At 35.7% G+C, this 14,210-nt stretch overlaps 2 protein-coding genes across 2 annotated transcripts in view; one reads left to right on the forward strand and one right to left on the reverse strand.

Annotated features, from left to right (window-relative positions):
• The window catches only part of LOC124161117, a 28,374-nt gene extending 26,954 nt beyond the window's left edge, over window positions 1-1,420 (reverse strand). Inside the window, exon 1 of the mRNA XM_046537352.1 lies at window positions 1,335-1,420. The gene's annotated coding sequence lies outside the window, so the exon portion shown is untranslated. The remainder of the gene's footprint in view (window positions 1-1,334) is intronic.
• The window catches only part of LOC124161146 (protein unc-80 homolog), a 134,860-nt gene that overhangs the window by 8,779 nt on the left and 111,871 nt on the right, over window positions 1-14,210 (forward strand). The window contains exon 6 of the mRNA XM_046537385.1: window positions 1,361-1,506. Coding sequence (XP_046393341.1) covers window positions 1,361-1,506 — 146 coding nt within the window. The remainder of the gene's footprint in view (window positions 1-1,360; window positions 1,507-14,210) is intronic.

A 14,210-nucleotide genomic window follows, 5' to 3' on the forward strand; every position in this document is an offset into this window, starting at 1 on the left:
TGAAGAAAAATGAATATTGTGAAAACAATTCATTGAGAAAGTAACATCAAAAAACCCTAAGAGTAAGAGACTCCTAAATCTCTTGGATATGATACGCTGCCTTACACTGCAGGTACAAGAGACCAAATAAGTCGAATAATGAAAAAACTGCTATCCAGGAGTAAAATTTCCATTAAATCCCACAAGGCACAAAGGTGTTTACGAAATTTTCTGCAGCTGTAGAACAACATAAGAGAGCAAAATAAAAAGATCTATTGAATTCTGATTAAAATAATATGAATGAATGGTTCGGAAGAAAAACAGTGATGCCATGGCCGAGCACACAGCGTCAAAGGAAGGTCTCAATCATTAACATGGAAGCTTCTAATAAGCTACATAAATAATGCTTTCCATGACCTACAAGTCAGGAATATGAAATTTTAAGAACAGGTTTGTTCATGAATTTTTTATAAGAGCATCAATGCTGAACTTTTGAAATTTTAAGCTATAATAAGTTTATATATGCCATCTTTATGGTAGCAAAATTCATCATAACTTCACAAATTATTTTTTATTCCCATATTTTAATGGTTTTCAGCTTTTCCTGCAATATTTAGAACTTTATAAAGTATATAGAAACTTACACCATGATTTTTTTAGGAAATGTGATATTTTTATGTGAAATACATGAAGAGTTTTATTTGGATAGTATGTAAACACTTTTGATGAAAGTTTTGCTCCTTTGTAACATAATTTCTGCTAACTTGCAGTGTGAAAAAAATCTTCAATGGTTATTTACGTGACTGCCATTATCTTCAGTCTGATGGTGCGTATAACTATGATATCTGAGTAGGTGACCAAATATTTTGCCACAGGATGAGGATGTATCACTATTGTAAAGCTGAAGAAATATGACTTGCAGTTAGTATTTATCCCAAAATGCCATTCAAGCTATTGTGCTTATGCAATAATAGCTAACTACCTATGCTTGAAAAAGGTATCTTACATGTCTTTGCGGTTGGATGAATAGACAAAGTTGTCAATTGAATATCAATTTATTCAAAGAGTGCTGAGCTGTGACTAAATGGTTGTAATTTCTCTTTGAGTAACCAAAAAAAGATGGATGTTAACTGCTGCAGTGTTAACTGACAAAGAGCAAAACTAAGAACATAGAAAAGAATCACCTCCATATCCCCACATATAAAATGAAATGTTACCAGGAGGAAAACCAGAATTCTTTCAAGACATATATCCCAAGGAAATTTGACCAAATTTATTTTCCCTTAAGATATTTCTGGCTTCCTGGGTATTTAGAATGAGAATTATAAGCATAAAATTTTTGCAGAATGATGTACCTTAAAAGGGTTCTTTCAATTTCCAGTCATTTGAAAAAGTGCTGGTCCAAAACATCCAGTTTGGCTTGTCACCTAGTCTAACTGAAGCAATACGTTCCATCCCGAGATGGCGACTTGTTCAAGCTGCATTCCCGCATGTGATGCATTGTGCAGCCACTCTTCTACACAACCGGTAAGAATGGAATAACCTTTCATATGAATTGGTAAGCCTACAATATAAAATTACTTCTTGTAAATACTACAGGACATATCTATTGATTTTTTTAACACTGACTTGATATAACATAGCTAAATGATTATACCTCAGTTTAATAAATCGAATTTCTCATTTAGAAATTACCTAAGTCCCACCAATTATTAGCCAATGTTGAGCTGAGACAATGATGATGGTAGAGATGTTACAATGTATAAAAAAATGGTTAATGAAAGAATAAATAATTTTGGATTCCAATAGGTCAAAAATAAGGACAGTGGAAACTACTGAAATCATAAGTTATGCTTAACTTAAGGATATATATGCAGGGCCGGCTCAAGGTAAAATACTTCCCCGGGCACACTGCTGTTGCGTCGCTCCCCTAACGGGGGGGTTTGTGTGGAATTACCCCCTGTTAAACACTGTTTGGGCATTTGGTCACCCCGGGAAGTTGCTCGGGTTGCCCAACCCTGTGTTTACATATGAAATAGATAGCAGTGGAGATGGAATTCATCAACATGTAGCTTTAGTATTTCATGGGAAACTGGGATGAGGATCGTATTACACATCAAAGCTACAAAAGGATTCTAGGGGTAGGAAGAGAAGCATACCTCACAAACTTTATGGCTAATCAATTATATAGACTAACTATGATAGCCAACCCAATTAATACTTCTGAATCAACTTTAGTACAGTTCGTTTAAACTCTCGAAAGCATTAATATAAATTGTATGTCTTCATTGTGTGCTTATGTAGAGTAATATTTTCCCCTTCACAACCTTAAACTAGAAATTTTATACTGGAAACATGAATTGGCTTACTCTATACTGAAGCTTTATAATCAAGAAGTGCTACATAATGTTTTCAACTAAATTATGAGTGTAATCATGCCATAACGTTTTGGAGTTATTCGATTTACACCAAGTTAGTGAGCCACCTAGGGAAATCACACGTGTAAATACATACGAATACTGGAGGGAAAAACGTGACTCCCTCATCATGCGAGGAAGGGCAGTCCACAGAGACAGAATGGACAAAGATGAATCTTCTAATGACATCAATCAGATTCATTCTAAATGTAAAAATGTATTCACCAATTTTTTTATAACAAGAACTTTACCTTTTCTTCCACTTCAATTTAACTTTCGTGGTATAAATGTTTAACTTGAACTACGGTTGGTCATATATCCTGGAAATCGAGGAAACACCGCGACGATCACATTTCAAAATTTGCAGCACCTGTTGTTATGCCTTGTGATTTGTGAATCGTTCCGATCGGAGGCTTGGTATACATGTGGACGTACATCTAAATTCAAGATGGCTGAAAGCGAAATATTATTGAAAAATGTAAACAAAGGCGAGTTTTAAGGCTCGAGGCGCAGAGAAAAGTACAAATCAATTGGAAACCGTTATTACATTAATATTTGATGTACAATTAGGCCCCGGGAGTGATTTTGGTTTCAGATGGTTTGGGTTAACATTTTTGGTGAAGATCTTCACGTCGGTATTTATTGGGTTATTGGCCTTTTACATTATTTCGTGACTAGAATATGTATCAAAATTATTACGTGGTTTGGTTTTGATGTCATCTAGCTATGGGCAATCATGTTTGACGATTGTATCAGTGTAAATATTCGATGTGAACTTGGGGTAACATTTCTGATGAACATTTTGCTTACGAGGCATTTATCTTTATTTTCATCGTTGTGGAGTAAAAATTCAATAGTGAATAATAAATAGGTAAACATATCGTGTTATTATACAACTAGAATGCTTTTTTGATGCAAATTAAATCAATGGGAGTTATTTTGGTTTCAGAAAGTTTGTGTTAACATTTTCGGTGTACATCTTCATGTCGGTATTTATTGGCCTTACACATCATTGTGACTAGAATCTGTCTCAGAATCATACAGTGGTTTGCTTTTCTATTAGCTAACTATGTGTAAACATGATTTAGGAATATATCAGTGTAAATATTTGATGAGAACTTGGGGTAACATTTCTGATGAACATTTTGCTTACGAGGCATTTATCTCTATTTTCATCATTGTGGGGTAAAAATTCAATAGTGAATAATAAATAGGTAAACATTTCTTGTTATATTTCAACTAGAACGCTGATTTGATGTAAATTAAAGCAATGGGAGTTATTTTGGTTTCAGAAAGGTTGTGTTAACATTTTCGGTGTACATCTTCATGTCGGTATTAATTGGCCTTTTACATCATTTCATGACCATAGAATATGTCTCAAAATGATAAAGTGGTTTGGTTTTGATGTCATTTAACTATTGGCAATCATGTTTGAGTAATGTATCAGTGTAAATATTCGATGTGAACTTGGGGTAACATTTCTGATGAACAATTTTCTCATGCGGCATTTATCCTTATTTTCATCGTTCTGGAGTAAAAATTCAACTGTGAATAATAAATAGGTAAACATATCGTGTTATTATACAACTAGAACGCTTTTTAGATGCTAATTAAAGCAATGGGAGTTATTTTAGTTTCAGAAAGTTTAGGTTAACATTTTTGGTGTACATCTTCATGTCGGCATTTATTGGCATTTTACATCATTTAATGACTAGAATGTGTCTCGTAATGATAAAGTGGCTTGGTTTTGATGTCATCTTACAATGGGCAATCATGTTTGAGGAATGTATCGGTGTAAATATTTTATGTGAACTTGGGGTAACATTTCTGATGAACAATTTTCTTGTGCGGCATTTATCTCTATTTTCATCGTTGTGGAGTAAAAATTCGATAGTGAATAATAAATAGGTGAACATATCGTGTTATTATAAAACTAGAACGCATATTTAATGCAAATTAAACCAATGGGAGTTATTTTGGTTTCAGAAATTTTGGGTTAACATTTTTGGTGTACATCCTCATGTCGGTATTTATTGGCATTTTACATCATTTAATGACTAGAATGTGTCTCGTAATGATAAAGTGGCTTGGTTTTGATGTCATCTTACTATTGGCAATCATGTTTGAGTAATGTATCAGTGTAAATATTCTATGTGAACTTGGGGTAACATTTCTGATGAACAATTTTCTTGTGCGGCATTTATCTCTATTTTCATCGTTGTGGAGTAAAAATTCGATAGTGAATAATAAATAGGTAAACATATCGTGTTATCGTACAACTAGAACGCTTTTTAGATGCAAATTAAAGCAATGGGAGTTATTTTGGTTTCAGAAAGTTTGGGTTAACATTTTTGGTGTACATCCTCATGTCGGTATTTATTGGCATTTTACGTCATTTAATGACTAGAATGTGTCTCGTAATGATAAAGTGGCTTGGTTTTGATGTCATCTTACTATGGGAAATCATGTTTTGAGGAATGCATCAGTGTAAATATTCGATGTGAACTTGGGGTAAGATTTCTGATGAACAATTTTCTTATGCGGCATTTATCCTTATTTTCATCGTTGTGGAGTAAAAATTCAACTGTGAATAATAAATAGGTAAACATATCGTGTTATTATACAACTAGAACGCTTTTTAGATGCTAATTAAAGCAATGGGAGTTATTTTAGTTTCAGAAAGTTTAGGTTAACATTTTTGGTGTACATCTTCATGTCGGCATTTATTGGCATTTTACATCATTTAATGACTAGAATGTGTCTCGTAATGATAAAGTGGCTTGGTTTTGATGTCATCTTACAATGGGCAATCATGTTTGAGGAATGTATCGGTGTAAATATTTTATGTGAACTTGGGGTAACATTTCTGATGAACAATTTTCTTGTGCGGCATTTATCTCTATTTTCATCGTTGTGGAGTAAAAATTCGATAGTGAATAATAAATAGGTGAACGTATCGTGTTATTATACAACTATAACGCATATTTAATGCAAATTAAAGCAATGGGAGTTATTTTGGTTTCAGAAAGTTTGGGTTAACATTTTTGGTGTACATCCTCATGTCGGTATTTATTGGCATTTTACGTCATTTAATGACTAGAATGTGTCTCGTAATGATAAAGTGGCTTGGTTTTGATGTCATCTTACTATGGGAAATCATGTTTTGAGGAATGCATCAGTGTAAATGTTCGATGTGAACTTGGGGTACGATTTCTGATGAACAATTTTCTTATGCGGCATTTATCCTTATTTTCATCGTTGTGGAGTAAAAATTCAATAGTGAATAATAAATAGGTAAACATTTCTTGTTATATTTCAACTAGAACGCTGATTTGATGTAAATTAAAGCAATGGGAGTTATTTTGGTTTCAGAAAGGTTGTGTTAACATTTTCGGTGTACATCTTCATGTCGGTATTAATTGGCCTTTTACATCATTTCATGACCATAGAATATGTCTCAAAATGATAAAGTGGTTTGGTTTTGATGTCATTTAACTATTGGCAATCATGTTTGAGTAATGTATCAGTGTAAATATTCGATGTGAACTTGGGGTAACATTTCTGATGAACAATTTTCTCATGCGGCATTTATCCTTATTTTCATCGTTCTGGAGTAAAAATTCAACTGTGAATAATAAATAGGTAAACATATCGTGTTATTATACAACTAGAACGCTTTTTAGATGCTAATTAAAGCAATGGGAGTTATTTTAGTTTCAGAAAGTTTAGGTTAACATTTTTGGTGTACATCTTCATGTCGGCATTTATTGGCATTTTACATCATTTAATGACTAGAATGTGTCTCGTAATGATAAAGTGGCTTGGTTTTGATGTCATCTTACAATGGGCAATCATGTTTGAGGAATGTATCGGTGTAAATATTTTATGTGAACTTGGGGTAACATTTCTGATGAACAATTTTCTTGTGCGGCATTTATCTCTATTTTCATCGTTGTGGAGTAAAAATTCGATAGTGAATAATAAATAGGTGAACGTATCGTGTTATTATACAACTATAACGCATATTTAATGCAAATTAAAGCAATGGGAGTTATTTTGGTTTCAGAAAGTTTGGGTTAACATTTTTGGTGTACATCCTCATGTCGGTATTTATTGGCATTTTACGTCATTTAATGACTAGAATGTGTCTCGTAATGATAAAGTGGCTTGGTTTTGATGTCATCTTACTATGGGAAATCATGTTTTGAGGAATGCATCAGTGTAAATATTCGATGTGAACTTGGGGTACGATTTCTGATGAACAATTTTCTTATGCGGCATTTATCCTTATTTTCATCGTTGTGGAGTAAAAATTCAATAGTGAATAATAAATAGGTAAACATATCGTGTTATTATACAACTAGAACGCTTTTTTGATGCAAATTAAAGCAATGGGAGTTATTTTAGTTTCAGAAAGTTTAGGTTAACATTTTTGGTGTACATCTTCATGTCGGTATTTATTAGTATTTTACAGCATTTAATGACTAGAATGTGTCTCGTAATGATAAAGTGGCTTGGTTTTGATGTCATTTAACTATTGGCAATCATCTTTGAGTAATGTATCAGTGTAAATATTCGATGTGAACTTGGGGTAACATTTCTGATGAACAATTTGCTTATGAGGCATTTATCTGTATTTTCATCATTATGGGGTAAAAATCCAATAGTGAATAAAAAATAGGTAAACATTTTTTGTTATATTAACATAAGGGGACTGCCATCAATCATTCGGGCCAGGTGATGGACTTATGTTTTTGCTGACAAAGAAATTTTTAGTTAAAAAGAAAAATAGCTGTTTTTCTTTTGGCATTGAATTGAGGCAACAATACTTTCACAGAAAAATTTTCATTTCAAAAAATTATTTTCAGACACACTTTCCAAAAATACATAGACTATTTTCAGAAAAAAATCTGTATGTACCTTAAATATTAAGTACATGAAAGTAACACTCAACAGCTATCCATTTTGGTATTGTTGATAAGACTGCTTTTGATATCACCTACTACCTTTAGTCTGGTTCCTACCCTTGTAAATTATTGGTGTGAATTTACATGACAATGAGAAAAACTTATCATTTGCCAATATTGTGCAGATTTCACGGAACACACAAGCCCTTCCACCGCGACAAGGTAGTAGTCCTTGGAAAGAGACATGCAAACTGCTTATCTACATATTTACAGTATAGGTGTAACTATAAAGTAAAAAATAATGTAACTGAAGATAAATAAATTCCTTGCACATTCTCCTAACATTCTGAGCCTTCAAGACTTAGGAAAATAGAGAGATATGTACATGTGTTATTTATGAAGGATATTAAGAGCCAGTTGTTATTGAATGATTATAGACATGCTGCATATGATTAGAAATGGCTATGCAACTCGGCTTGACGTATTCATTTCTTAGCATGCTGTTTACAAAACGACTGGACAAAAATTTGCTCTCTTAGCAAGCTGTAATGTACATGACGTCAAATGTCAGTGCAAAAAATATTGCACAGTTTTATAGAAAGCACCTTAGCACTTCCATATAGATAAAGCTAAATAAAAGTCATGACCTTGTGGAAGACTTAAGGTGTTATGTATGGAAATGACTAGAATAATCAAATAAAAATTTGCTATCTTGGCCAGGCACGCCGACTCACAAAAAATATTGGGGGGGCCCAAACCGGGGAACTTTTCCCGGAAATTTTATAAGTAGTGAATTGTAAGTCTTTAATGCATTTTATAAGAGACATATGATCAAAGTTAGAACCCTGATAACTCTAATCTCGATATCTGGACACTCCGGGGAAAATCGACAAGCCTGACACTTTTTTCCTCTCACCCATAACGAATTATTGGGGGGGCTCGGGCCCCCTCAAGCCCCATGGAGTCGGCACCACTGATCTTGGCATACCTTCCAATACAAAAAATAAAATATGACTAGCACATAAAATGATACAAATGCTATACTTCTGAACTAGGAAGTATGCTCCATCAAATTTGAAAAGATAGTAGGAAGAAGTAAGTAGAAGATGCATGTGATGCAAGTCATCTCAAGATCTGAAAAAATGTCATGCAAAATATTTAAGGCACACAGGAAAATGAAAAGGTGCAGCTATTGAAGACACTCATTGATTTAACCTCTGGCAATTGGGTAGCCTACATGCATGGTTTTCAGTGGCTTCTCCCAGTGATTGTGTTGAACATTAACTTCCTGTAGGCAACGGGATCGAAAGGGTGATCGCCTGGTTGTCCTTTCAGGTCTTGCTCAGCAAACCTTGATATGTAAACCCCACAGTTAAGGCCATCAATTTGCAACAGATGCTTTGGGTGAAATGTCTTCCAGTCTGCAATCTCACCACTACATTTATGACCAAGGAATATAACCTACCGAGCAATACTGTATTTATACAGAGGCTTAATGCTATCACTGGAAGGGTCATAAAAATCAATTTCTTTTTCATTAAGCCTAACTACTAGGAGAAGCCAATGTGAATTCAATGGATTAAATAGAATAATTAGCTTAGTTACATCTGGAAGGTGATTTTCTGAAAAAGGGATAATACCTTCTCATCATATTGCTAACTACAAACTGCCGGATCTATAATTCTAGCAGTAGATATAGATGAGCTTACAATTGTTAGAAAAACTGCGATTACAGTATCATACAGCCAGCCTCTTTGAAAATCTGGTGATACACACTAGGCTAATTGCTCAACTTCTAAATGACTTATAAAACAATCAAGTGATTTAGATGCATAGAATTGACTGTATATTGGCCACTCCTGCAAACAGTTTTCAGAAGATTACTGTTCGAAGAAATTCGATCTTTGCAAGAGCAACACTCATTATTCATTAATGAATCTTTAATGGACTCTAGTTGTTCTCGGCTAGGCCTCTAGAAGTAGTGCTTGGTGGGTTTGCGATCCTTTGAGGTTTGGTGCAACCTGTACTGAGTTGCTAGTTTAGAGTTAGGGGGTACTCTTGCATGCTGCAGTTTAGGAGGTTCTGTGGTATGCTCAATCGCATCTCATTTCTCGAGCAGTAATTTTAAAGTGTTAAGAACATGGAGAAGGAGAGGCTCTGACTTTTTTTGATTGATGAATGATTTTATTTGCTTCAAACTCTTTTCTATGGAATGGAGTAACTGTTCTTTAGATTAATCATTATTGGAAAGTGATGATGAGCAAAGGTCCAATTTCGCTGTACTTTCAACTTCAAAGGCAGGGGCACATGAAGTATGATGATTTCGAACTTGAAAAGAGTGAACTTTATGAACGTGCTTCCATATTGAATGTTTGTCACTGTATGATCAAATATACATGTGTGAACAAAGACCCGCACAAGATAACCTACAGCATTTTACGAAGCACAACTCTGGAAGGCTACAATCACCATTGGCCAACTTGACAAAGTACAAAAACGAAGGATCAGACTGGGCTCTGACATTCCAACACTAGCCTTTAGTCACTACCATTACATTTTCATCAAGGATTTTGATGCCTTTGTAATGGTGTAAACAAATTACGCTTGCAAATCCAAGAGGTGGCTATTCAATAATCCTATTGTACTTTTGAGACAGGTACGCTGTTTTTTGCATTCTGAAAATAATTGTTACAAGATCATCAATCTCCTGTTAACTTTCCAGTTAAGGTAATGGGTTTTCAGAGTGTTGTGAAATGTTTCCACAAACATATTGGTATTACTGCTGGCATGAGGAGAATGTCTAAAGCACATAGCCCATTTATTACACTTACTTGATAACTATAATTTCAACTTACTCAATTGATCATAGGAAGTCATCAATATGAGCTTTTTTTTACCATTTTACTGAATTTTCTATACATAGAAAAATAAGTTTTTCTATCAATTCCTTGTATGGAATACAACTGTGGTTGGAGAACTGTGGTATATTAGAGTAGACTCTCGTTAATACGAACAACGTTATTACAAAGTTCTCGCTTTTACGAAGCAAATCGTTGGTCCCGACGAAAAGGCCTATCCAAGCTATAGGAAAAGAGACGTTATTACAAAACTTTCGTTTTTACGAAATTACGAACCTCAGTCCCGGTCCTGGTAGTTACAAAATGAACTTTATTACGAAGTACCACGCATAAGCTATGGCATTTAGATGGATATTCACTACGCTAAGTTTTAATAATCTCGCCACGTTTAAGTTGTTCTCCTGTACTGTGACCGAGAGCGTCATTTATGGTTATTTCTTCACCATTCGCGCAGCGTCATATAACGAACTTCATTCCTTGGGAATCATGGTGACAGACTCACAGCTCGTAAATTTGATGTACAGTTAGTTCTCTTCCTTCGCACATTCGATTTACGAACTTGCGGACATGAAAGCATTAAAAAATTTCGAATTTGGTGCCTTTTGATTTAGCCGTTGCTAAGCCGTGCGGCGTAGAGGAAATCGTACTCTGGGAATAATCTGAACAGTATCATTCATTCCGGTGTGAAGTTAGGAACTGTTCAACGATTCGCCCGTTGTTCCTTGCCGCGGAGAGCGATTTTTTCGGCTCCGGTTGCGTTGCACGCCCAGCTAGATCAATTCGTCACAATCGTGAGTTAGCGCACGATTGTTGTGAAGTGTTGCATTCTGCATCATAACCGTACTCCTCGATGCCTTGCATACAGTACGACCGGTCCAATGACGGCACAATAGGAGGTGCGGATAACCCTTCGCCAGCACGGTTTGCAGGCAATCGCTGTCCCCCAAACGCACCTCACACATGCCTAGTCATGCAACGTTGTCAAATGCATACAGAGCAGCGAAATAAGCCTGATCCACTAAAACATGCCCTTTCTTCGAATCCCCAAAACAAGTGATTCTTCCACTGGGTCCTTCACGCTCGTCGTCCTTTCCGTCTCCATTCTTCACGGAGGCCCTTATAGGCGTCTCACTTTCTCACCTGGCAACACTGCCCAGACGTAGACTATTCTGCATGTCATCGGACAACTCTCGGCGGCCGGACCTAAGTTTTATCAACTCAGGAACAAGGTCTTGGAACGCATCTAGTTCGTAAATCGGACTTACTGTACTCGGGAGGATATCAACCCTCGATTACGTCATGCCGCATGCCTTAAACTGAAACGATTTTTCCTGTTTATATATATTTCCAGGTAATTTAATCGCATTTATCACGTACGGTTTTTTCGACGATTCCTAAGAGAAACGTTCATACGAACTTCGTTATTACATACCTCCGGGCTATCGGTCCGATGAACTTCGCAATAACGAGCTTCTACTGTAACTAAATTTTTCCTGCTTCTAGGAAATTATATTGGTAGGTATCTGTTCTTGTTTATTTAGATCAGTACAACACGGAGAAGAAGTTAGGTGTTTGGGTTTCATGTTCACGTGGAAAGGTACATGATAGAGTAAATGTATTTCAGATGTATTTCAGGGCTTCAGTTCTTCCTCCTGTGCATATAACATTAGCAGAGCTCTATGGTATTCTTTCCATTTAGGTCAGACTTGGACCATTACTAATATCTGGAAACATTGCCTAAGAAACAATTCTACTTTAACATGCTATAAACAGTAAACCACCTCTTTCATAATAAATTAATCCATATTTAAATCTTTGCGACCCATTGTATTTAAATGAGTACCACTTGCTAGTTTAGTCAGTACATGAGAATTATTAGCCCATGTATAAAAAGAAAATGACTTCATATACAGTACACTCCCGATTATCCGGGCTAATGATGGGGAGAGACGGCACGAATAATCGGAAAACACGAATAACCTAAAATTTTACTTAAATGTCTGGTAATGTTCCTAATTTACGTAAAAAACAATATAATATTATTTATGCAGGTATTCTGTTAGTTAAGAGTGCTTCCCGGACTCAATGAGAGCTTTCTTCGCCAGTTCTCGATCTTTTTAGCGGCGATAAGATTGTTGTGCTTGTATTAATTATGCTCTATATAAGGCCTGGTTTCGAAAACCATACATCCGTGGCTGTGTGATCACGGATGCAGTAAAGTGGTTTGAACGAATGCTTCAAAACCGCTACTCGACGACGGATATTACTTTCAGGCACCGCGCCACTTATGTTAGTTGCGTCTCGCACAAGTTGCCCAGATTGCAACTGCTGCGGGACGTGTATCCCAAGGTCGGTAAAGGAGTATCCGTGATCACGGAGCGCGGCCGTGCATTGCGAGGTTTGGAAAATAGGAACACGGTGATCCCGTCAATGCAGCTAGCGCGCGATCGCTTCCGTTTTACGTAGGGGATTGTAACGGAAATAATAAGCATGGTGTATCCTCGCATTAATGCAGTAATTCCGATGATTTTGCGTCCGATTGTATTTTTTTAAATATATAGCAGAAAAAAATGAGCAAGAGTGACAATCATGCACGGATAATCCGCAACCCAAATAAACCGTAGCCGGATAATCGGGAGTGTGCTGAACTAATAGTACAAATAAAGGTTTGCCCAGAAAAAGACTGGAACTCTTAAAAGCACATGGAAACACAGTACCTATAATTCTATCAATGATGTCAGTGTATGAGGAAAATATTTGCCATTAAGCCTGTGGTATTTATCACACTGTTGTATGACTTTCAAAACTGATTTTATTAGTTTGAATTATTATTTCAGTTATATTAACTGGTCCAACAATGAGATTTCATGAAACCAAAATCGCTATATGATGCTATGAATAGTTTTTAAACAGTACTTAATATGCTGTTTGCATTTTCACTCCCGTAAATTTCTTTAGTAAGAGTAATTATCCTAAATGATTCATCCCTGCTCTCAAAATTTGGATCACTCAAAATAAAATTTACCATTAAACCTTAAAAAAATGGTGATCGAACTGAGTACATGAAATTCAATCACCTCATCAAGAGATAGTAATAGGCGATCATTAAACCATTTGGTAATTTTTTGGCCTCATGTTACCAGGGCATTAGCTAGGACAGGCGCAGCAAGGAGGAGTTTTGGGGATAAACCCCTCCCCCAGATTTCAGAGAAATTTTTCAATTTAATCCATTTTACTTAATTGCATTAATATTACTTATAGAATAGTGTAAGGATTAATAAAATATCCATCCTAAAGTGGTAAAACTCGCCATTTATCTGAAAAATTTTCTAGGGGAGGGCCCCCGCCTACCTCCCTCTTTTCCTAGTGGGTATTCCATACCCTCAGATCCCTCAGTGTTAGTTGCGCCTATAACATCCCCTTGCCTAATTCCTGACTGGGCACCTGAGCTAGAATGGTGTTCGGGGTACAGTGGTGGAACCCTCTGGGAAAATGTGAACATTTTTATCTCTAAAATTGACATGTTATGTATTTTGCTTCACAAAAATAATAGTCAATATTAGTTTTGCTTCCTAGTATTGGTGGAATTGAATTAATTTGTTTTATAGGTTAATATTTTTCTGCTAAAACTAATGCTTTTGGGGGAGGGGGGCAAGAGACCTTCCTGGCTATGCCTCTGCATGTAACTCATGAGAAAAGTAATATTATTCCTTCAAGAATGCAGTTGAATTTGTGTCCCCACTTCTTAACAAAACATTTAAAATAGCTCTCCATATTATCTTTAACAAGTATCTAAATACTGGCATAATTCCTAGCTCCTCCAAAAAAGCAATTGTGATACCTGTGTGTAAAAACGTTAACACTGTTAAAAAAAAATGAAAAAGTGGCAAGTCACTGCGCAATCAGACTTATGTACAAAGGCACAGTCAAAATTGTGTCCTGTAAAGCAGTGAATTCCTAGGACGCATTCGATAATGCATGGACACGAGATGACAAAATAGCCTCCTTCTAATCCCAAGCTCACATTCTCACAATTTTATGCCATATTG

This window comes from Ischnura elegans, chromosome 1, assembly GCF_921293095.1.
Source record: "Ischnura elegans chromosome 1, ioIscEleg1.1, whole genome shotgun sequence".
Lineage (NCBI taxonomy): Eukaryota > Metazoa > Arthropoda > Insecta > Odonata > Coenagrionidae > Ischnura > Ischnura elegans.